Consider the following 24,246-nt stretch of genomic DNA (forward strand, 5'->3'; position numbering starts at 1 on the left):
ACAGATTATGACTTTAGTCAGATACCAACTTGGCAAAGCAACTAGTCTGGTAATACAGGACCACAGAACATTATCACATATCACATGCTCGCCCCCCTCAAACACCAACTGAGGTGGTAATAGCAGCCCAGTTCTCCTAATAACCTGAACTCCCCGTCTTCCTGAAGTTCCTGAGCTCCTGCTCAGAATCTCATGTGCAACCTTGTAAGGGAAGATCTGACAACATTTTTGGCAGAATGAACTTTGTTTTTAGAGATTTCTTACTAACTCACTGCCTGAGCTCATATCATGAGCAGCCTTTCTAATGCTGTGAAAAGAGACACAGACCAGCTTTTCGACCAGCAAGAAAAACTAGAAATAGCTGTTTCTGGTCTGTTCTGCTGTGTACGATTTAGAACGGACATTTTGTCTAGTTTATTGTAAAGGCTTCTTTCCCTATTTCATTATCATATAGGCAAGCACTTACAGAACATGCTCCTGTCCTAAATATAGTCCCAATAAGAGGAAAAGAATTCATTTTACAAATCCTTTTTTTTTCCAGCTGGCAGCTGGTTTCTTGGAAACATTCTTAAGATTATTTAATATGGTGTAAAATAACAGGTCATACTTTAATTTTCGGAGGCAGCTGTTCAGATTTTTTAAAGGCTCCTTGCTCACAGCTGTCAATGGTTTCAGAAGTTCTTCCAGCAGGGCAGCAGGCACTGGACAATCGGGAATCTTGACTGGAGTCACAGGATTTGAAGAATTATTCTCTCCTTTCAGTTCCTTGCTCTGGTTAAAGGAAAAAAAGAAGAGTCAGAAATACAATTCAGTTATTTTATCAGCATCATTTCTACCATACAGAAAGAGTCTCACATCACACTACTGGTAGATATCTGCGTTATACACTAGGAATCAAAAGCACATTCATGTTAAATCTCATGGGTCACAAGCGAAAGTTCCTAACCTAATGTCATGTTCTAGCCATGCTCATAAGTAAATAAACAGCATCTAGAAGGACCTACTCAAGAACTCGCCCTACTAAAGAAATCAAACAGGAAGGTTTAAAGCAAATTACTTGCATCTTCACAACACATTTTAATAACATTATTTCAGTATAGTTAATAGAACAATTCAGAAAAAAAAAATTAGTTAAGTATAATCAAAGAAATCCTTTAGGAAATTCTGGAATCTGCAGGATGAGGTATCAGGACCAATGTCTAAAAAAATGAAATGGAGGCTTCCATACAAAATTCTATCTCACTAAGTGAGAGAATTACTTCAGGGAAGGAAAGAGCAAGAGATCTACTATTACTGCATTTTCTGTGTACTAGTAGCAAATCAGAAAACTCAGAGAAACCACTAATATTTACCTTCTGAAACTGTGGAAGGATGAAAAACTAGGCAGTATGGAGAGGATACACTCATGAACATTAAGAAGTTATTAACTCCATATTTGCCCATGATTCATTATTTAAGTGCTATCTTTTTTGCTTTATTATTATAAGTAAAAATGTAAGATAATATGCTAAACACAAAGATTTCTGAAGTAAAATGTGGGAAGTCAAAATCAGTACAGTTAGTTTTGCCTGCAAATCTGCCTGTATTTATCATTTAAATATCAGAACATCAGTAAGTCTGTATCACATGTAGACATTTCAGTTCAGATTTTTCACCAGGTTTCCTGCAGTGGAGTATTTTCCGGTACTTTAAGAGCATTAGCAGAGTATTTTCCAGTACCCTACAACATATGTTCTTCCTATTTAAATACCTTCTTCATCTTGCCATGCTTCAGGTCCAACTTCAGTTGCTGGTTCTGCTGTAGTAGTGACTTCATGCTGTTCTTCAGTTCAATCACTTTAGCCTGCAGCATAAACTTATCCTTCTGAGTCACTGACAGGTCTTCCCTCACCAGTTCCAACTCAGTCTTGATATTCTAAATGGGAAGAGAATCAATGTGATGCAGGAAAATGGTATAAAAATTTCAGCCAACTAAGGTTTTTTTGGTTTGGTTTTTTTGTTTGTTTGTTTATTGGGGTTTTTTTTTCAGTTTACAGGGGAAACTAGAAAAAGAAACAACACAACACCGCTATTTGAAACCAATTTGCCCTGGCAGAAAAAAAGATTTAAAAAAGTCTGTAGCCTATTTTAATGGTGTATAGTCAAAGAAATAAGAAGCTAATGGCATAAAGTAAAACAGAAAAGACACTGCAAAGCACATAGTGAACAAGTTTCTATGAATAAAAATTTATATATAAAAAAAAGTACCAGAAAGTGTAAGTATGCTTTTAAACAATAAAAAAATATTGTTTTAGTTATCCCCCTACAGCAATACCACTTATCCATCAGAATCTCCACCGGCTAGATTAAATACCTGCAAGACAACTTGCATCCCTTCTAACTCCTTGTGGCTGCGCTGTTCACTCATATCTAACTGCTGCTTAAGTGTTTCCATTTCTCTTTCCTTTTGTTCGACTTCCCACTTCAGGTCTTCCACCTACCAGAAAAAAAAGAAAAAAAAAAAAAAGAAAAAATAGTATCATTAGAATTCTCTACAGGTGCAATCAACCACAAAATCTGAAATATATTATGTATGTCTCATGAACCCTTCCTGGTTCTAAGAAAACCTAGCAAAACTTCATTAAAAATGCTGAATTAAAGACAAATGAAGTCATACAATGCATAAATAAGGATAAACACAGTAAATGTGCAGTTTTACCTCTTGGCTTACTACAGGCTCTTCACTAAGCTTGTCATCCAGCTTTTTCTGCAGAAATTGGAGCTGAGACCTGGCTTCTGCCAGCTCTTGCTGAAACTGTGATACCTCCTGGGAATGTTTTTCATTCTCTACCCTGCACAGCGGGATTAACAGACACAGCAGTTATTCAATCTGTCCTTTAAAACAAGTACTTCACTGGGTTAGCTATGCAACCACAAATGACATGACAGGGCATGGAACCTGGTTAGCTGCAGCTTTGACTGAAAGCTTTGCCAACACATTCACAGCAACAGTTAAATCACAAAGATTTTATACGAGACAGATGCATGAATGTATCCTTACGTACTGAAAAAAACACCCCAAACAAAACTCCTTGGTAGTAGTCCAGTTACAAACTACAGACTAACTCCAGTTACAGACTACAAACAATAGATTATGCAGTAAAAAAACAAAACAAAACAAAAAACCTGTCAGCAATTTGCTTTTGTTTTAAGAGGAATAGGGTTAGCATTATATCCATTCTCATGTAGGGCTCATAATTTCTTATAATTTAAGAAAATATGTCCTATACAAGAAAACAAGTTGAATTTGAATATACTGTGGAATACATTCAACAATCTTATTCATCCTCTATGCAGTTCCTCAGAGATGTGAAAGAGAGAATAGGATATATATGAAGTGTTAATCCTTACTAGTAACATGAAATAGTAGAAACCTGTGTTGAAACAGTAAAACAAGCAGATGCTGAAGCTCAAATACAGCACGCGCTTCAGGTGTAACTGAATTATGAAAATACAGAAAAATGCAAGTATTTGCCTAGAGTCCAAACACGCATCTTATGGTAAGGCTCAGCTGGGATACATTTCAACATAATCCCCTCCAGAGTGGCAAACCCAAAAATTCATTGATGTATGTCTTTTCAAAGGATTTGTTTTATTTACTATTCTCTAAGAACTTGGACATTTACTTACTGCAGTTTGTCCACTTCAGCCTGAAGGGCTTGGACAAGCAGTTCTTTGGCATGTAGCTCTTTCTTGATTTCACCGAATTCAAGCGCAGCAGCTCTGTAGTGGTAGCGGTTATGTGCTGCATCCATTTTGGCTGCTGCTTCCTGCAAGAAAAAAAAGATGCAATTTTTCTTTATCACTGTAGGTGCATCATAAAGGGAGCTAGACTGAAGGAGTACAAAACAAATCAAGAAGGAGGTTGTGCAGCTGTTAACACTTCTCTTTTTGTCTACAAAACTTATTAGTGTCGTTATCCTTATTAATGCTAATGGCAATGAATAATTGGATATAATGGAAGAAGCACGTTTGCTAGACTGCTTTTTCATTGTGAATTTTTAGATGAAGTATTATCACTGCAGGATACATCCCATGATAAATCAGAATGGAACTTTCCTGGTAATCTATGAGTATGCTTAACTCAGGGCACAAGAGAAAAGACATCAACTCATCTTTCAGTTACCAGCCATCATGACGGAGACCCTGCAGAAAGCAGGCTATTGTAAAGCAAGGATTTTGTTTCAAGCCACTTTTCAAATACTTAACATTTAAATCACCTTTTAAGTAAATAAATTAAAAGATAAGCCATTACCTGCTTCTTAAGGTCTTTAACTTTTGACTTTTCTTTCTCTAAGGAAGCCTGTAAAGCTTGAATAAGTTGTTGCACTTGCTGATCCTCTTCCTCTTTCCTCTTTAAGACTGCCTTAACCTGTATGACATCACAAAAACAAAAGCACATTTTGCACAGGCTCACTGGAAGACCAGAAATGCCAGTGGAGGAAATATAAACACAAGCCAATTCAGGGACTGCAAAAACTTCTCTCCACTGTTCACTGATAACTCTTTCCTCATGGCAACTTTGAACCTTAAAAGTAGCTATGGTTAAATGGTAGCTCATTGCCTATATTCCCCATTTGTTTATACCCCCCGATTACACATTTGTATGTTCCAGCTAACTTATGTGAGCCACACTTTCACTATTACAAATATTTTAGTGTGATTTGTTTTTCTCCAAAAGAAATAGCTCTGTTTAGTGCAAAGTCTCATTTCTGATCTCTTGTTCAGCCCCCTATATTACTGCTGTTATGCAACATATGGGAGATCCAGATCTGGAGAAAATGTAACAACTCTGTATCATGAGTGAAGATATCTACATCCTCTTATCATAAATATGAGCTAATTCCTTTCTTAAGATGTTGTATCAAAAGGTCAAATACCTGTAGATTCAGTTGTACTAAGTCTGCCTCTCTTTTCGCTAATGCTGTTTCTAGGATATTGTTGTGCTCCCGCAAAGCAGCGTTGGACTGACTAAGACCTGTAAGTTTTCCACGTTCATGCTCCAGTTCAAGGGCCAACTTCTTATTAATTTCTTCTAACTGTTTTATCTTCCTCCTGAAGCCTCTAGATTCCTGAAGCTATAGCCAGAGGAAAAAAAAACAACAAAGCAAATCAAACAAACAAAACCAAACAACTCCAAATTACTACTACAAAAAATTTGTGAGCTAAACTCATTAAATGTCTTGCTTTCCCAGAGTGGGATTTCTTTTTTTTTTCTTTTTTAAATGAACGCATCAAAATAAGTTCAGTTAGATATTTTTTCCTTTTGGAAGACTAAAATGAAAGCAGAATCCAGGGGTACTGTTCAGGTGCAGATCAAGAGTACCTGATATGTACAATTTTTTTGTGCAACTCTACAACTGAACACCACCACCCTGGCCTCAAAATCACTGAGCATCCATGACTCCAGACAGTTTCAAAAGACAGTGATGCATGGATCCTCACAGTCTCATGACCAGACACAGCTGGTATCTAATACAGGAACTACTTTTCTCTCTCATCATCTTTTCCCCTGTACAACAATGATTCATGAAACCACAAAGAATCAGCACAAGGCAGCAAAATTAGCAAGTGTCTCTGACACAATGTTTCCTATGTAAGATTCTCATTTCCTGCATTGTTGGAATAATATTATAGTACTAAAATCTATCCCTGCCTCTGAGGCACTTTTTACTGTCACCTTCCCATCCACCATACAAATTCAAGCAAATCACCTCATCCTCAAGTTCCAGCACTTTCTCTCTGTATTCTTCAAGCTCTTGGCTGGTAAGTGAAATCACTTCTTGCAACTCTTTTTCCAGCATCAACTTACTGCTGCTAACAGCTTGCAATTCTGTCTCCAGAGCTTGAATCCTTTCCTAAAGACAAAGTGTGATTAATATATCCCCCATCTACAGAAGTAATTTCATTCTTGTGAAAGTCTACTTCTATAACAAATATTAAATGAGGTGCTAGTGCTTAATGTTAAGGTCTTGCTCAGAGCTTTCCACCCTTGCATCCAGCTACTGCTGTTAGTGTGTTTGATATCTTGCTCCATTGGTCCAAGGAACTGGAGCTTCCCCTACTAAATTAATTTTCTTACCAAAAGCATAAATGAGTAAGTTATGGCCACTCTGAAAAACTTTTAACTGTCAATGAGAAAAAAGCAGCAAGTGTTAGAATTGTGGAAAATCTTCAGATGCTGAAAAAAAGGCAAAAAACAGCTGTAAAAATTAATCAGGAAATTTAGCACTAAGGCTGATCATCCTCTTGAGCTTGGATTACAATTGGTAACCTGAAAGACACAAATAAAATGAGGAGAAAGAAAAAAAAAAGCCCAACCAAACCAAAGCCTGCCAAATCACCTCTCTCAAATGTAGTTAAGTAAATTCTCAGTGCTCAGAACACTGATACCATGTTCTTATCCAGCTCCATATTCAAAATATTTTCATCACTTCAGTGTAAAATAATATTTCAAGAATTGTATTTAATAACAAGATAGCTCTATCTTTGTGCTAACAATGTTAAAAGACATCTGCATACTTGAGCAATCTGGTTTTTTCCGCCGTCAGCGATTTGTGCTTTCAGTTTGCTCAACTCTGCTTCAGCAGATTCCTTTGCAGCAAGAGATTCCTGTAGGCGACGACTAAGAATGCCAACTGCATTCTCATAGGCTTTATGTTTTGCTTTCATCTCTTTCTGAGCACTTGTCAGATCTGACCCTAGACGCTTCATTTTCTGTTTCTGCTCAGTAATGGCCCTGGAGTGAAATGAAAAACAAAATATCAGGTAAAAAAAATCCTGCCTGAAAACAGTACTAAAAGATTCATTTTTAACATGGCCCAACAAAAACTAACATCCACTTCTCTCCCCTTGTGGCAGAGTCACCCAACTCATCCGAGAAAGCCATCAGGTTGGTAAGGTACAATGTGGCCCTCTGCAAGACCATACCTTGAAGACTCTTTGATAACACTCTAAGAAAATACTTGGGGTAACTAAGAGGTCTTTGTCAGAATTATTAAAACTCCAATACAAAGGAATATATACTACTCTTGCTAAAACACTAGAGAATTTAGAGTAAGAATCCAATCTAATCTGAGAGCTTTGGTGGATGTGTCAGGTATCATAAAAACCCTGTGACCACCAGTGGGGGGAAGAAAAAAGTTTCTCATTAATGCCAACATTCTAGCCAGTCAAGGCTTGTTTTGGTTTTGGCTGCCGCCGGCAACAAAAAGCGCCACGCGGCCGCCCCTCCCTCCGCCGCGGTGCGGAGGAGAATGAAAAGAAAGAGGCAGAAACTGGTGGGTCGGGATAAGGGCAGTTTAACAGAACAACAAACAGAGGGAACAGTAACAACAACGGTACAAATAAGGAGAAAACACAACAACAAATCGCACGACCCAGACAGCCGCTGTCCCAAACAGGACCGGCGCCGTGCGCTCCCGAGCCGGGAGTGAGCCCCCGCCGCACCACCCCCCCCCCCCAGAACCCAGCGTGACGTCACATGGTATGGAATACCGGGCTCTGTTTGGCCAGGTGGGGTCAGCCCCCACCCCCCGGGCTGTGCCCCTTCCTGGAGTCCGGTGAAAATTAACCTTGTCTGGGCCAAACCCAGGACATTATCCACCCCTTATTCCATACCATCTATGTCATGCCCAGGTCCCCATTGTCCAGTTGATCACCACCACTTCTCCTGTCTCCAGATATCATTCCCTTAGTCTATGGATCATCACTCTAAAGTGTCCATTGAGTTCATTTAATCCATGACTTCAGGCTCCATCTGTCGTAATGGTCTTCCGTGGCAGGAGGGGTGATGTGTGGTGATGGGCGGTCACTTGCTGCATCCGGAGCTCACGGCTGATGTATCTGGTGCGGCCCGTGCCCACAGTCTGCAGTAGATGTTGATCTTGATGAAGCTGCTGGATGCCAGTTGTTGAAAACCAGGTCCAGTTCCATCATTGCTGTGCGCCGCTAGCTTTTCATCAAAAAAAGTCCATCCTTCTTTAATCTGGATGATTCTTACTATGCTACTACTGGTACAAAATATAACAATTATAACAGTGGTAACAGACAGTGACAGGGTTATTTAACAATTAACTTTATACAATTTATTTATGGACTATTCTCGCCCAAAATCAAATCCCCATGAGGTACACATCGGACTTCCCCATCCTTCCGCATTACCCACCAGGTACACCCAGGTCCTTGAGCAAAGGCAATCCCGCGGACGGGCTTGCCTTTGCCCGAGGCAGGACTAACCCAAACCGTCTTCCCTAATGTGTTCCGCATGTGCACTACAGGGACTTTATCCCCTTCTACGGGGCGCTGAGGTTTTGACTGGGCAGGACCAGCCCGCTTGGTGGATCCCCTGGTGTTAACCAACCAGGTGGCTTTTGCTAAATGAGTATCCCAGTTTTTGAAAGTTCCACTCCCCATTGCCCTCAAAGTGGTTTTTAGCAGCCCATTGTACAGCTCGATCTTTCCCGAGGCTGGTGCATGGTAGGGGATGTGATACACCCACTCGATACCGTGTTCTTTGGCCCAGGTGTCTATGAGGCTGTTGCGAAAATGAGTCCCGTTGTCCGACTCAATTCTTTCGGGAGTGCCATGTCGCCACAGGACTTGTTTTTCCAGGCCCAGGATGGTATTCTGGGCAGTGGCATGGGGCACAGGGTAGGTTTCCAGCCATCCGGTGGTGGCCTCCACCATTGTGAGCACATAGCGCTTGCCTTGGCGGGTTTGTGGCAGCGTGATGTAGTCAATCTGCCAAGCCTCCCCATATTTATATTTTAGCCATCGTCCTCCATACCACTGAGGCTTTATCTGCTTGGCTTGCTTGATTCCAGCGCATGTCTCACATTCATGGATAACCTGTGCGATGGTGTCCATGGTCAAGTCCACCCCTCGGTCACGAGCCCATCTGTATGTCGCGTCTCTTCTTTGGTGGCCCAAGGTGTCACAGGCCCACCGAGCTATAAACAGTTCACCCTTATGTTGCCAGTCCAGATCCACCTGAGCCACTTCAATCTTAGCAGCCTGATCTACCTGGTGGTTGTTTTGATGTTCTTCAGTGGCCCGACTCTTAGGGACGTGGGTGTCCACGTGACGGACTTTTACAACCAACTGCTCCAGCCGGGCAGCAATATCTTGCCACAATGGGGCAGCCCAGATAGGTTTGCCTCTGCGCTGCCAGTTGTTCTTCTTCCATTGCTGCAGCCACCCCCACAAGGCATTGGCCACCACTCTAGAGTCAGTGTAAAGATAGAGCACTGGCCACTTCTCTCAACTGGCAATGTCTAAAGCCAGCTGGATGGCTTTCACCTCTGCAAACTGGCTCGACTCACCTTCTCCCTCGGCAGTTTCCGCGACTTGTCGTGTAGGGCTCCATACAGCAGCCTTCCACCTCCGCTGCTTCCCCACAATGCGACAGGACCCATCCATGAACAGGGCATACTGTTTCTTATCTTCTGGCAGCTGGTTATACAGTGGGGCCTCTTCAGCACGTGTCACCTCCTCCTCTGGCGATGCTCCAAAATCTTTGCCTTCTGGCCAGTCCATGATTACCTCCAGAATTCCTGGGCGACTGGGGTTTCCCATTCGGGCGTGCTGGGTGATCAGCGCGACCCACTTACTCCACGTAGCATTGGTGGCATGATGCGTAGAGGGGACCCTCTCTTTGAACATCCAGCCCAGGACCGGCAATCGTGGAGCTAGGAGGAGCTGTGCTTCAGTGCTGACCACTTCTGAAGCAGCTCGAACGCCTTCATATGCTGCCAGAATCTCTTTTTCAGTGGGAGTATAGCGGGCCTCGGATCCTTTGTATCCCCGGCTCCAGAACCCCAGGGGTCGACCTCGAGTCTCCCCTGGTGCTTTCTGCCAGAGACTCCAGGTTGGGCCATTCTCCCTGGCTGCGGTGTAGAGCACGTTTTTAACATCTTGCCCTGACCGGACTGGACCAAGGGCTACGGCATGAACTATCTCCCGTTTAATCTGTTCAAATGCCTGTCATTGCTCAGGGCCCCATTCAAAATTATTCTTCTTCCAGGTCATGTGGTACAGAGGACTTACAATCTGGCTGTAATTTGGGATGTGCATCCTCCAAAAACCCACAACACCTAAGAAGGCCTGTGCTTCCTTTTTGCTGGTTGGTGGAGACATAGCTGCTACTTTGTTGATGACATCCATTGGGATTTGACGGCACCCATCCTGCCATTTTATCCCCAAAAACTGGATCTCTTGCGCAGGTCCCTTGACTTTACTTCGCTTAATGGCGAAACCGGCTTTCAGAAGGATCTGAACTATTTTCTCCCCTTTCTCAAAAACTTCCTCCGCAGTGTCACTCCATACAATGATGTCATCGATGTACTGCAGATGTTCTGGAGCTTCACCCTTTTCCAGTGCAGTCTGGATTAGTCCATGGCAAATGGTGGGACTGTGTTTCCACCCCTGGGGCAGTCGATTCCAGGTGTATTGGATGCCCCTCCAGGTGAAAGCAAACTATGGCCTGCACTCTGCTGCCAAAGGGATGGAGAAGAATGCATTAGCGATGTCAATTGTAGCATACCACTTGGCTGCCTTTGACTCCAGCTGATATTGAAGTTCTAGCATGTCTGGCACGGCAGCACTCAGCAGTGGTGTGACTTCATTCAGGCCACGGTAGTCTATTGTCAGTCTCCACTCTCCAGTAGATTTTCTCACTAGCCATATGGGACTATTAAAGGGTGAGCGAGTTTTGCTGATCACTCCTTGACTCTCCAGTTGACGGATCAGCTGATGAATGGGGAAAAGGGAGTCTTGGTTGGTACGATACTGTCACCGGTGCACCGTTGTGGTTGCGATGGGTACCTGTTGTTCTTCAACCCTCAGCAACCCCACAACGGAAGGATCCTCCGAGAGACCAGGCAAAATGGACAGCTGTTTAATTTCTTCCGTCTCCACAGCAGCTATGCCAAAAGCCCACCGATACCCCTTTGGGTCCTTGAAATACCCTCTCCTTAGTCTATCCCAAGGATGCACAGAGCCTTGGGGCCAGTTACAATGGGGTGCTTCTGCCAGTCCTGCCCAGTGAGGCTCACTTCAGCCTCCAGTACACTTAGCTCTTGGGACCCCCCTGTCACTCCAGAAATACAAATGGACCCTGACCCTTTGAACTCTGATGGCATTAAAGTACACTGTGCACCAGTGTCCACTAGAGCTTTATACTCTTGTGGATCTGACGTGCCAGGCCACCAAATCCACACCGTCCAATAAACACGGTTGTCCCTTTCCTCCACCTGGCTGAAGGCAGGGCCCCTCTAATCCTGGTCAGAGAAATTGCTGCTCACCTGCTGTAAAAATGACTTGGAGGTCCCCTCCAGAGGATCGGAATCAAGATCAAACTGTCTACCTGGTCTGGAGAGCTGACTGCTGGAAACTGGAGCGGCATTTTTCCTAAAAGAATCCCCTTTTGTGATTGTTTTACCTCGCAACTCACGCACTCGTGCCTCTAGACTTGAGGTGGGTTTTCCATCCCATTTCCTCATGTCCTCTCCGTGGTCACGCAGGTAGAACCACAGGGTACCCCGTGGTGTGTAGCCTCTGTATTCCCTCTCCTGAGCAGGGAAACGCTTGCCCCTAATAGGTGAGACACTGGCCCGTTCAGGTGGGGAGTAGGACATATTCTTTTCTAGTCACTTGACCAGTTTCTCCACAGCTGAGACAAGGGAGGAAGAGAGACTTTCCTCATATTGCCAGAGTCTGACAGCCACCTCATCCACTGTTGGTGCCTCTTTACCTTTCCAGTTTACAATTGCCAGTGAGTTGGCATATGAGGAGGGTGCGCTCCGCACAAACTTCCTCCACATGGATTGTGAGCACTGGAGTTCATCTGGGTCTGTGGGTACCTGCTCATCGTCTGTGTCACAGTAAACCAGCTCCCGCACAGCCAATTCCCTCAAGTACTGAATACCCCTTTCCATATTGGTCCGCTTGCCAGGATAGCATACAAAATCATCACTGAAGGGGTACCTCTCCCTCACGCCTGACAGAAGTCTCCTCCAGAGGCTGAGGACTTGTTCCTTTTCCCAATGGCCTTGTCAATGCCCCCATCCCTGGCCAGGGATCCCAGCTGCTTGGCTTCCTTGCCCTCTAATTCCAAGCTGCTGGCCCCATTATCCCAGCACTGCAGCAGCCAGGTGGCAATGTGCTTGTCTGGGTGGCGGCTGAAATCTTTCCGCATGTCTCGCAGCTCACCCAGGGACAGGGACCAGGTGATGATCTCTATCTCCCGTGATGACCCTGGCTCATCGTCAACCCTCCCGGAGCGATCTGCTCTCTTTGCATTTTTCTTTAGTTTTACAGGGTCGACTGCTACTGGCACAGGTTGGTCACTGGGCTCAGCTACGATGCCTGCTGCTGGAGCTGGGGCTGGAGCAGCTGCTGTGCCTGCCAGGGAAACCGAGGCAGACCCTGCAGCTGTGGCAGCAGTGGTGCCGGTCGGGGGGCCTGTGACTGCCTGCTGGGCTGGAGGGGCTGCAGGGCCGGCTGGGGGGGCAGCGCCAGTGCCTGCCGCTTCGTTTCCCCCCCCTTCCCCTTTAGGGCACTGAATCAGGTTGAACAGGGCTCGGTAGGCATGGGCCAGACCCCAGCACATTGCGGTGATTTGTGTCTCTCTGGAGTTCCCAGGTTGGCAGCACACTTTTTGCAGATATTTTACTAGTTTGTCCAGATTCTGTACTTGTTCGGGGGTGAGTTTCAAAGACACCGGGGGTGCCCACTGCCCTAGGTACTTGCCCATGGTGTCCCACACACCCAGCCACTCAGAGCTATCCAGCCCTGGTGCAGGTCTCTGCATGATGTTCTTAACTACTTGCTTAACCCTAAACAAGACCCAAAACCCATTCAGGAGGCAGAACAAAAGGAGAGTGCTGGCCTGAGCATCCCATGGGTACTCGAAATTCTCAAAAGCCGTTAGGACTAGCCTGAGGGAAAGAGGGGGGGCGAAAGAGTGGGGGAAGGTATCCCCTTCAGTTTTCCCCACAGATTGGGTTTGATTATTCACAAATTCTAAGACATAGGATCCGAGGTACGGAAATGACCGCAGTGCTGCATGCAAATACAAGCCTAATTTCATGCACAGTGATGTTATCATGTCATAAGTTGATATCATACAGTACAGCAAAATAGTCATCCTGATCTTTTTCCCCGAGGTAACAAACAGCACAGCAGTGAATACATACTACAAGTAAGGATTGAGATACCAGAGCCATCTGAACAAAGTCGGAAACATTTTTACTGGCGACTATTTAACACAGAAAAATGCGTATAACAAAATTTAACAAAATTTAAGAAAGCTGTTTTAACACACACTGCTCCGTTATCCCCGCCCCACGTTTGGGCGCCAATTTAATGTTTTGGTTTCGGCTGCCGCCAGCAACAAAAAGCGCCACGCGGCCGCTCCTCCCCCTGCCGCGGTGCGGAGGAGAATGAAAAGAAAGAGGCAGAAACTGGTGGGTCGGGATAAGGGCAGTTTAACAGAGGGAACAGTAACAACAACGGTACAAATAAGGAGAAAACACAACAACGAACCGCACGACCCAGACAGCCGCTGTCCCGAACAGGACCGGCGCCGCGCGCTCCCGAGCCGTGAGTGAGTCCCCGCTGCGCCGTCCCCCCACACCAGAACCCAGCGTGACGTCACAGGGTATGGAATATGGAATACCGGGCTCTGTTTGGCCAGGTGGGGTCAGCCCCCACCCCCCGGCTGTGCCCCTTCCTGGAGTCCGGTGAAAATTAACTCTGTCCTGGCCAAACCCAGGACAAGGCTAAAATTCTGTGAATGGTAATTAGGAATAGCTCCACTATGTATGTTGTATGTCAGAGACTGCTGGTTAAAGGCGTAAATGAATCAAAGGAGAAGCTGCAACTCTTGTGTAGCATGCAACCAACACTTTGCCATGGATGTGACTGACTCTCTGACTACTTACATTTCCCAAAGGAAAGACTAGGGAATAGGAAAGGACTGATTGCTAAAAAGGTTAATAGGAAAAAACAAATGCTGTAGTTCTTTTGTCTGTGATAAAAGCACACTTACTTTTTTGCTTCTTCTTGCATTTGTTCTACTTGTTGTTTTAATGCCTCATTTGCCTCAGCAAGAGATGCCATTTGTTCCTTATCGAACTGTAAAGACTTAATAGGAAGGAAAAAAACACCCATGAGAGTGAGAACAAAAGCATGTTTACTGTATGTTGGGTTATAAAAGAATAAGCATAACATTTCAAAATTATTGTCATCTCTAAATATCAACCGTCCCAAGGTTCTCGATCTCCTTTCTCTTTCCCTTTTATATCTTTAATCCTTCCCTCTGTGGCCACCACCATAACATGTACGAACAGAGTTCAAGTGTGGTCCTTGCTCTCGGGTGGAGTTCACTTTGGGACCAGTGAAACTGCTTCCACATCACACCTCTACCACTCCTGTAGCATGCTTCTCCCCACTGACATACATGAGATGTTAACAAGTGGTCATGTATTTACAGAATTTTGGTAGGTATATACTCAAATGTATAGACAATATTAAACATGTAACCAAGAACCTTAACGTGCAGGTGGTCATTCTGTTTCTTTCCAAATGTAATAGAAATACCAATGTATCCTTGATATAACACTCTCAGAATCCAAAGCTTAACATTTTCCATACCTGTAGGCGTGTTTCCATATCGTCTCGTTCTTTCTGCACTGACTGAAGATGATTTTCTATTTCCACCATCTGGCGGTGAACCTGAGATACTTCCTTCTGTAGTTTTGAGTGTTCGGATTCAAGCGACTGTTTTTCAACTTGAATTTTCAGTAGCTCTCGTTTTAACTCTTTCACTTCTGAGTCCAGCTGCTTCTTTGTAGCTTTCAGCTCGCTAATCAGCTGGTCCTTAGAACTTGCATCTCTTCGATAAGCTTCCACCATTACCTTGGACACAAGAGTTTCAAGAGAACAATGTCACCTCTGTTACAGCTTTACAAATTTAAGAGTAATTTACTACAAAGTATTTACTCATATTCTTTTAGTTTGGGGGGGGCATGTGTGCGTCAAAGAATACAAACCAGCATCATCTTCTGTAACATATTTACTCTCAGTGAAAGATTTTTATGTAAGCTCAGATATCAAATGCCACTATGTATCAGCAGTTCACCAAAAAACTCTGAGTAAGAGTGTTTATAGCAGTATGGGATACTCCTCTTCACATTCTTTATGGAACAGCACTAATTATGGGCCCTTTTTTAAAATTAAACATTGTAAAAAATTAACCAGCCCATGCACACAATTAATAACTTGTGCCATGACAAAGGGGCTTAACTGTGACTGACAGTTTAAACAGCCCTACCAAACTTAAACTTAACAAACTAAAACAATCTGTGGCATTAGGTTAACAAGCAATCAAGCAGTAAATTAATGATGCCACCCTATACATAAGACATATATGTGCAACACCAATGATATAACAGTTTCAAAACTGTGTAAATTCAGAATAAAATTTGCAATAAAGCACTTATTGATTACTGCAGCAACTATCATTTTTCAAAGCTGAGGAAAATGATGACACTTGAAGCTATTCACAAGTGCTTCTGCAAAAGCAAATCTAGAATCAACAAACCAGAGAGATTTTATAGAGTGGATCATTTGGCAAACTCCCTGAAGTCCAATGAAAGCATGAATTGGTTGGTGGATCTGCTTTTATGTTAGTTACAGATAAAACCTCAACTGTACAAAATACAGAAACTGTATAAATATGTCACAAAGTTCTCTGATACAAAAAATTGATTTAAGTTTCCTCACAAACCCCCCAGGAAGTACAAGCCTTCACTGTAAAAAAGTATATTCTTTGGTTTTATTTCTTTGAAATAGTTTGCTTTTGCTTACCTTCTGCTGCAGGAACTGTTCCTTCACTTTTTGAACCTGTTTTTTAAGGCTGGCATTTTCTTTTTGCAGATTTTCTACCTGTCAGAGGGGAAAAAAAGAAAAGCAAACATGTTGCTTTACATGCCAAATATAATATTTCTATGTTATTTCAAGCAGTGACGGTATCTTTTGCTGTACTTGTACCAGTTGCCTATTCTAATGAGGATCCTGTTTCTCACTAGGCATCTCAATGGCACTGTCAGATAACACAATGTTTTATACTGAAATACATTCACACAGGTCAACACACAGTGAGCCTTGAACCCTCAGGAATGCACGAAGTCCTCTTATCCTGCCATTCAAGTTTTAATATGCATCATTAGTGTACATATGTTGTATTTGGATGGCACGTGTTCACACATACATGAAGATCAGAGAAACCAGCTGGTTCATTGAAGGGAAAAAACTCCTCTATGTTAAGTATATTTCCATAGTTCCTCAATACTTCCATTGGTAATACTAACAAGTCCCATTATTATCTTCAAAACAATTCTCTAAAGATTACCAGGAATGCATCATTACCAGGATTCGAAAAGAAAGCTCTTGCTATGGAGCCTGGATGCTCTAAAAGATACAGCACCTACATGACTATCAAACTAAGGTGTGAAAGGAAGAGTCACAATAATTTAAAGCAGCCACAAAAAGAATAAGCACATGCATTAGGCTTGGTCTTGTAAAATAGTTCAGTGACTAGAAAAGAGCCTCAGTTGGTATACGGCAATATGCAAAAGCAAACCCTGCTATATTGTTTCAAGAGAAGGGCATAACTAAACATGACCAGGTTACTGCATAAGCAAGATGTCTGGCCCACAGTGCCACAGAAAAGCAGCACACTAAAAGATTACTCCCAAAAATGTGATCTGTACTCAAAATCCTTTCTTTTTAAAACTGATAGATTTTAGAGAGATGGTGGCTCTTGCAAGCAGACAGAACAAGATCAGTTAACCTCAGCCTCCCATCCCATACCACACAAATGCATAAACCCATATTGATACCAAGGGAAATTAAACTGTAAGCTCACCAATGATGTAACAGGATGTAAGTGTCAGAGAGTCTACCAACATGGAAGAAATGAGAGAATTGATCCCACTATCTGAATCTTGCAACTACACATGTATACAAACTCGCATGTACCCATCTCCTCTCATGCAGCTGGCTCTATCATGTGCCTGTGGCAATACTTCCCTGCAACAGCTATTTTAAATAAGATACTTCTAGGGATTCATCACCTGGCTTGATTTGATTGCCATTTCTTGCCTCAGTTGATCCAAGATTTGTGATGCTACTTCTGTATCTTCTCCAAGGCGCATTGCTTCTTTGTCAAGTTGTTCTTTGCTTGCTTTTGCTGCCTGCAGAGCTACTTCCAAGACAATCTTCTCATTCTGCAAATACTGAATCATGTCATCTTTAGAAGTAGCATCACTTTGGAACTCTTCTAATCTGGCCTTCAGTCCATCATACTGTGTTTGCAGGTCATCCAGTGACTGCTCTTTGGTGTGCAATGTCTCTTGGGTCAGGGTGAATTGCTTCATTAGGTCTAGGTGTTCTTGCTGTAAAGATGCAAGCTGCAAGTCTCGCTGATGCAAAGTCAACTTGACCTGAGAAGAAGTATTTTAAGATTAAATTGACACAAAATGAATGTTATATTTGCAAATGCACTCCAATCAAATTAAAAATTTTAACTAATATTTTACCTTCTAGGAGAAGACAGCAGAAGGTGAAAATATTTTTTAACTTTCGTAGGCCACTTCTATTTGCTTTATTAATTGCATTGATTGCCTTCTGCAGCATCTGTAACCTTACAGGCTAAGCAATGACCAGAACGACAAACCTAAAATATTCTTAAGTAAGATTCACAGTATTCTAAATTTTTATTTGAAAAATGTGTCCACAGTAGACATACTGGTTAAATTCAGTGTTATTAATGATAACACCATATAATTACATGGAGTATAATACTCAACTATCACACACTTCATCTCATTCCAGCCCTTGACATGCTGCCTTTGTAATGTTACAAGGTTAAAGCAGGATTCTGTAGCAAAGTGCAGATTTATTACTCTGTAAGTGTATATAATGATATCCTGGCTGCCTAACAACTTTAAACTTGGATCTATACTTCTTATGTATATTTAGACTAATCACATACTGAATTCACTAAAAAAAACCACAAACCCCTAACATCTGCAAGACAGTAGTTCTGAAATTTCAAAAAAGTACTGTTACTGAGATAGCTAAAAAAAACCAGAGCTTTTTCACCTGGGACAGAGTGACTTTGATATGGACTTTATTTTTGCAGCACTCTTCCAGGTTTTTAAAAAAAGTTCAGAGCTCAGTATTTATTTACTGTTGCCGTTTCCAGCCAAGTAAGTATTTCCCTTCAAACTCTTGGGAAGTTGCCTAACAACAGTCTCACCTGTTCCAATTCTTGCTCCAATGTTGCTGCAGAATCAGCCATTTTCTGAAGCTGTTCTTTCTCATCCTCAAACTCCTCTAGTTTTCTCTGCAAGTCTTCTTCTACCATGTTTTTAGCCTCCTGGATCTGCATGAAGGCAGCTTCTTGATCTAACATGTCAGCCTGCACAGAAAAAATGAGGAATTAACTTCTACCATTTTAATGGAGGAGGAGGAGCAGGAAAAACAAAAGAAAAATAAAATATCAAGAAAATTTCTAGATAAAAGACACAAGCAAAAACAATTCTGATGTCTGCCTTACACACCTGTATGTCTTTACTGAAGTCACCCATTCATATACTTGAGACACTTTAGAATAACAGTGAATGTCTTGTATACTTGTGACAATCTGAATTCCTCTTAAATAACACCATGTCCTATCTAAATTGATGAAACAAGATGTGAAGAAAAAGAATCTTTATTAAAAACAAGCTATTGGGAAAAATTCGGAAACAAAAGAGATTCCTTGGATGCTGTAGCTACATCATGAAATAGCAATTCCTGTCATTTACACAACCACTATTAGTAACACCGTTTGGTCATGGCCTTGCCGGACTTCTCAATGACATGCTTGGACTCAGGCGCAAAGAGCCGAGGAGTTAACAAAGGGAGCAATTGACTTGTGCTTATCTTACCAGACAGAAGAAAAGGGGGATAGGCCACCACTGTTAATCAAGTAATCTCCGGGATGTGACGGAGGCTGCACAGCCAGATGTTGCTTAAACATTTGGCCCCCCTGAGCACATACCAAGATGCCTGCTCCATAGGAGTCTCGCTTCTGACAACACAACATTCCATGCCAAGAGCAAATCGACACATAGTAATAGACTTAGTCCCACCTCGCCAAAAGATTTTCAAACGTATAAAAACTGGCACTTGAAAACTCTCTTTGGGAGGAGAAGCCAAGCGAGAACATTACTTGATGGATGGGTCGACGGTCCTGAACCTCTCTCCCCCCCCCAAGAAGGGATGCCTTTTTGGTAAGAGTTGTGCCTCTGACTTTGTCAGATGTATCCCCAGGAACACATTGTTAACTAAAGCTCTAAACTATTACCTTGACCTCAACTTTTGTAGACAGTGCATTTATCAATGGCAATCCTGAATCTGTGATACCTGTTGCTTGAATAAATTACCTATTGTTTCACCTTTGGGAAACTGTTTCAGTGAAAGTCCTTGGAGGGGCTCCGACAGGCAAGTTGAGTCTGATAAGTGGCTACACACTTAACTCTTTAGACATAAACCGCTGACCAAGTCTGGGACTAGGAGTAGATCCCAGCCGCACCTAGACTCCTCTCCGAGACAGAGTTTAGAACACAAGGGGGTCTGCTCTGAACCTCGTGACTTAATGGGAGGGCTTTCCTTTTGCCGCTTATCAGACTCCTTTATCCCTTCTAATGCAACACACCGGAGATGGGGTGCTTCCACTTACCTGCTGCTTTACTGCTCTTTGAGACTTAGAAGCAGGAATGTCACTGAAATTCAATGGGATTTAAGGTTCTATGTACTTTGAAAGTGAGCTTATTGCACTTGAGATTTTGCCCATCTTTTCTTACTGGAGGGCAAGAAGCAAACCTGAGTACTAAGCAATTTCACACACTTAAGAAGCACTTTATTGACTTCGTTTAACTTCCAGTTAAGTTTTCTCTTGAAAAAGTTCATGAATGGGCAAAGGAGAACATCTACATCCACCTTTAAAATTCAATTAAAAACAAACACCAGAGCTGAAAAAGCAAGTATCACCTTGGAATGGGAAATATATGACCTTGTTCCCTCCTACTGTTTGTAATGTCATGCAAATTTATTTGCTCTGAAATATTTCCTGTTTCTATAATGCAGCATTTGAATCAATTCGTAAGAATTCTATGTTACTTTGCCTGAATATCCTTGAGTTTGCAAAACCTAAAAACACAACCTAGGCAGAACATAATTCACCAAGACCACCTACAACCGTACCTCAATATTTTGCAGCTGTGCTGCAATACGTTCCTTTTCTTTAATGGATCTGTGCTGGGTTTCCGTCAGCTGCTGAGACAGTGCCACATTCTCTAGTTTGAGATGTTCCAACATACCTGCTTGGGTCATTTGCCCAGCCTAAAGGAAGGAATTAAAAAAAAAATTCACAGATTAATGCCAACAGTCAAAATTTGGCTAGCAAGTTTAAGAGTTTCAGAAAAAAAATCATCACATTGAATCTATCTGTGCCTTATCTCAGCTACTACTTTCATGGCACTACATCTCTTCATCCACAGAAGGCCAAGTGCTTTGGTTGAACTGATGCCTCAGCATTAACGTAAACTAACACCTCATGATGAAAACCAAAACACCCTCCTCGCCTGCTCTCCACCTGAAGAACACACAAATGAGACCGTCTCCCTTGTCCAAAATCATAAACAATGTCCTCTGGATAAAACTAACATAAAAAAAGAACAGATTCGCAGTCCTCCTATATGCATGTAAAGTGTAATACCTGTATATTGGCCATCTCGCTCTGCAGCCTGACACGAGCCTCCTGTGCTAGTACAAGCTGCTGCTGGTACCACTGCCGCACATTTTGGAGTGATGTGATTTCCGTTTCAGATGCCTTTAGCTTATTGGTCAGTGTGGTCCGTTCCAGCTGCACCTTCTGAAGCTGGCTCTGCAAGGAAGCCAACTGCTGTCGCAGATCATGAACTAGGAAAAGAAAAATAGAGAATGTGGACTAGCTCACTCCATCGTTCTATTTTTATGCACACATTTTCATGGCTTGTTGCTATATTCATAGCTTTTTCTTTTTTTTTTCTCTTTCTTTTTGAACAAGAACGTATATGGTTCCTGGTATCAGGTATATGGTACCTGGTATCAGGTCATAAGCAGGACAAAATGAAAATAATCACTTTAAGCATTCAAAGTTCGTTAAGTGGCAGAACATATGAACTAATTAAAAATCAGGAAGCAGGCATCCTGACATGTAGAGTCATCATTACAAACTAATAATTGTACAATTTTCTAAAAACCATCAAGCGGTTACTAGACTATTTATGCCTCCCTCCCCAGGCTGGCAGTGGCAGCTTGCAAACTGTGGCACATTTGTGACACAAAATAAAAAACAATAATCTTAAAATTCAGACCACTTTTATTAGTATGACATCAATGAAACACAAATTAAAATTCCTTGTTGCTTCAGGACTTCAGAATTATGTTGAAATAAAATAATTTATGGAATAACAAATTTTAAAGATTGACATTTACGTCATTCCCACCTGTGCTGTCTCTGGTGAGAACATTTTTTTGCATATCTTCAACCTTCAGCAGGAGTCTTTGGTACTGCTTCTCTGCTAACTGCAAATCATTATTTGAAGAAGCCAAACTAGCATTCTTTGCTTCCAAAGCACTTTGCAGGTCAGCCATTGCTTGTTCCAGATCCCAGCAAGACTGCTTTAATGTGGCCACTTCTGAGCTCAGAGATTCCTGCTTCTGCTGGCTGTTTTGGCTGTGCTCCATCTGCACCTGAAGCTTCATGTTCAAAGCTGCAAGTTGGGCTCGTAGCTCAGTCTTCTCTTTGAGAGCCTGAATGTGTCCCAAAAATGAAAATACAGAAGTCTTAAGAGAAAATACATTAATTGCTGACTAAAGAAGATGCCCAGCAAAATGGCTTTGCTAAGGCTTGTAAAAAATTCTTTTTTAAAGTGACATCTCACCTGGCAGGTATTTCAAATAGTCAAAGAAAATACAGAGGAAAGCACAAACAAGATGTATAGCGTTATATGCCAGTAACCATGTCAGGATTTTTCCTAAGACACGTGTTTCCACACCTTAAGGAAGAATGCTTTCTGTTATATTTGTTATATCATCAATCAATACAAAGAGAAAATACAGCTATTATAGACATTGCTAATATTACTCTGGATTTATCATCTCTCTTAATTTGCCTTAATTTGACTTTTTTTTTTAAAAAAACATATTTTTTAAAACCCTTTGAAGACTTTACTAACTTTATATTTATCCTCTTAAGCATCCTTGTAAAGTACCTTGTAAAGTTCTATGTTAGTTTCCTAATATATAACCTGATTCAACAATGTTTTTACAAAACAATTCCCACAAGTAAGAAGTAGGAGACTCCTGAAAATTAATTAACATATTAATATGATTTGCTAAATACAGAAATTCAAATTCATTTTCTACCTGATTAGCTTCTAGCGAGAGCGCTTCTAGTTGCCCTTCAAGTCTCATCTTCTCCTTCAGGACCTGCAACATTTCGTCATGAGTTCCTGCGACAGAGCTTTCCATAGAGACACTGGAGACAGAGACATCACATACACAGTTAAAGGGTTAGAATACAACACTCAGCTAGCTGAAGAAAGGTGAAGCTGAAACTAAGAGACACTCAGACTCCACATGACCTGAAATTTAGGACATTTTTTCTGGCTTTATGATGGACCTAGAACACAGCAAAACAACTGTTGTCATCATCCAAAGATACAAAGAAATTATATTCACGCGAAGGTTTTATACATTAGTTGCCTGTATTTGCAGCAACTAGAATCTAGTGTGGCACCCATATATTGTTATTTTACCAAAGTGCCATTGCTGACATCACTATATTCTGTATCTGCAATATCTCTTTATAAGCAGACAAATGGACATAATGGGAGGACAGAACCTCCACAACTATTGTCCCTCAATTGTCTGCTTTGATGTGAAAGTGCCCAAGAAATGCCAACAGCTGCTGCAAAAGAAGGAAAAACAGGTATTCGGTATAAGAGATTCCTTATGCTCCTTCCCTGATGTACAGCCAAGGAGTCTAGAGGAAAAGGGCAAAATCTTCTCTTCTCTCTCATTAGTGTAAGAATTAAGTCTCAGCTAGAATAATTGCTGACAACTGATTTCACCTTAACATCTTGGGGCACTACACTTTATTCCAATGAAGGGGAAAAAAAGAAGGTAATTACAAAATTAGGATGTATAAAACACACGTGCAGACAACTGATACAAACCACAACTGCATTGTTATATGCCAGTAACCATGTCAGGATTTCCTGCTGGAGAGCAGCTCTGTGGAGAGGGACCTGGGTGTCCTGGTGGACGACAGGTTAACCATGAGCCAGCAGTGTGCTCTGGCTGCCAAGAAAGCCAATGGGATCCTGGGGTGCATCAAGAAGAGTGTGGCCAGCAGGACGAGGGAGGTTCTCCTTCCCCTCTACACTGCCCTGGTGAGGCCTCATCTGGAGTACTCTGTCCAGTTCTGGGCTCCCCAGTTCAAGAAAGATGAAGAGCTACTGGAGAGAGTCCAGCGGAGGGATACAAGGATGATGAGGGGACTGGAGCATCTCCCTTACGAGGAGAGGCTGAGGGAGCTGGGCTTGTTCAGCCTGAAGAAGAGAAGGCTGCGAGGGGACCTAATAAATGCTTATAAATATCTGAAGGGTGGGTGTCAGGAGGATGGGGCCAAGCTCTTTTCAGTGGTGCCCAGTGACAGGACAAGGGGCAATGGGCACAAACTGAGGCACAGGAAGTTCCGTCTGAACATGAGGAAGAACTTCTTCCCTCTGAGGGTGACGGAGCACTGGAACAGGCTGCCCAGGGAGGTAGTGGAGTCTCCTTCTCTGGAGATATTCAAGACCCGCCTGGACAAGGTCCTGTGCAGCCTGCTGTAGGTGACCCTGCTTTGGCAGGGGGGTTGGACTAGATGACCCACAGAGGTCCCTTCCAACCCCTACCATTCTGTGATTCTGTGATTCTGTTAAGGGTTTCACCAGTCACCCGCTCACTTGCTGAACCACAGTTCAATACCTACCGTATACACATACGCTTGTGAGACTAGGTAAATCTCATTCTAAAGGGCTGAAGAGGATGAGAGTATCTAGC

The 24,246-nt window shown here is 42.4% G+C and overlaps 1 protein-coding gene across 3 annotated transcripts in view; it reads right to left on the minus strand.

Moving 5' to 3' along the window:
* The window catches only part of GOLGA3 (golgin A3), a 38,059-nt gene that overhangs the window by 4,490 nt on the left and 9,323 nt on the right, over positions 1-24,246 (minus strand). For all 3 annotated transcript variants that reach the window (XM_075434603.1, XM_075434604.1, XM_075434602.1), the window contains exons 6-23: positions 22,564-22,675; positions 21,642-21,948; positions 20,870-21,072; positions 20,356-20,493; positions 18,365-18,526; positions 17,178-17,546; positions 15,910-15,987; positions 14,695-14,958; positions 14,090-14,184; positions 6,562-6,778; positions 5,754-5,897; positions 4,920-5,117; positions 4,295-4,411; positions 3,670-3,809; positions 2,699-2,831; positions 2,354-2,476; positions 1,751-1,915; positions 608-771 (exon numbers count right to left, since the gene is read on the minus strand). In XM_075434603.1, coding sequence (XP_075290718.1) covers positions 608-771; positions 1,751-1,915; positions 2,354-2,476; positions 2,699-2,831; positions 3,670-3,809; positions 4,295-4,411; positions 4,920-5,117; positions 5,754-5,897; positions 6,562-6,778; positions 14,090-14,184; positions 14,695-14,958; positions 15,910-15,987; positions 17,178-17,546; positions 18,365-18,526; positions 20,356-20,493; positions 20,870-21,072; positions 21,642-21,948; positions 22,564-22,675 — 3,129 coding nt within the window. The remainder of the gene's footprint in view (positions 1-607; positions 772-1,750; positions 1,916-2,353; positions 2,477-2,698; positions 2,832-3,669; positions 3,810-4,294; positions 4,412-4,919; positions 5,118-5,753; positions 5,898-6,561; positions 6,779-14,089; positions 14,185-14,694; positions 14,959-15,909; positions 15,988-17,177; positions 17,547-18,364; positions 18,527-20,355; positions 20,494-20,869; positions 21,073-21,641; positions 21,949-22,563; positions 22,676-24,246) is intronic.

This window comes from Opisthocomus hoazin, chromosome 13, assembly GCF_030867145.1.
Source record: "Opisthocomus hoazin isolate bOpiHoa1 chromosome 13, bOpiHoa1.hap1, whole genome shotgun sequence".
Taxonomy (NCBI): Eukaryota; Metazoa; Chordata; class Aves; order Opisthocomiformes; family Opisthocomidae; genus Opisthocomus; species Opisthocomus hoazin.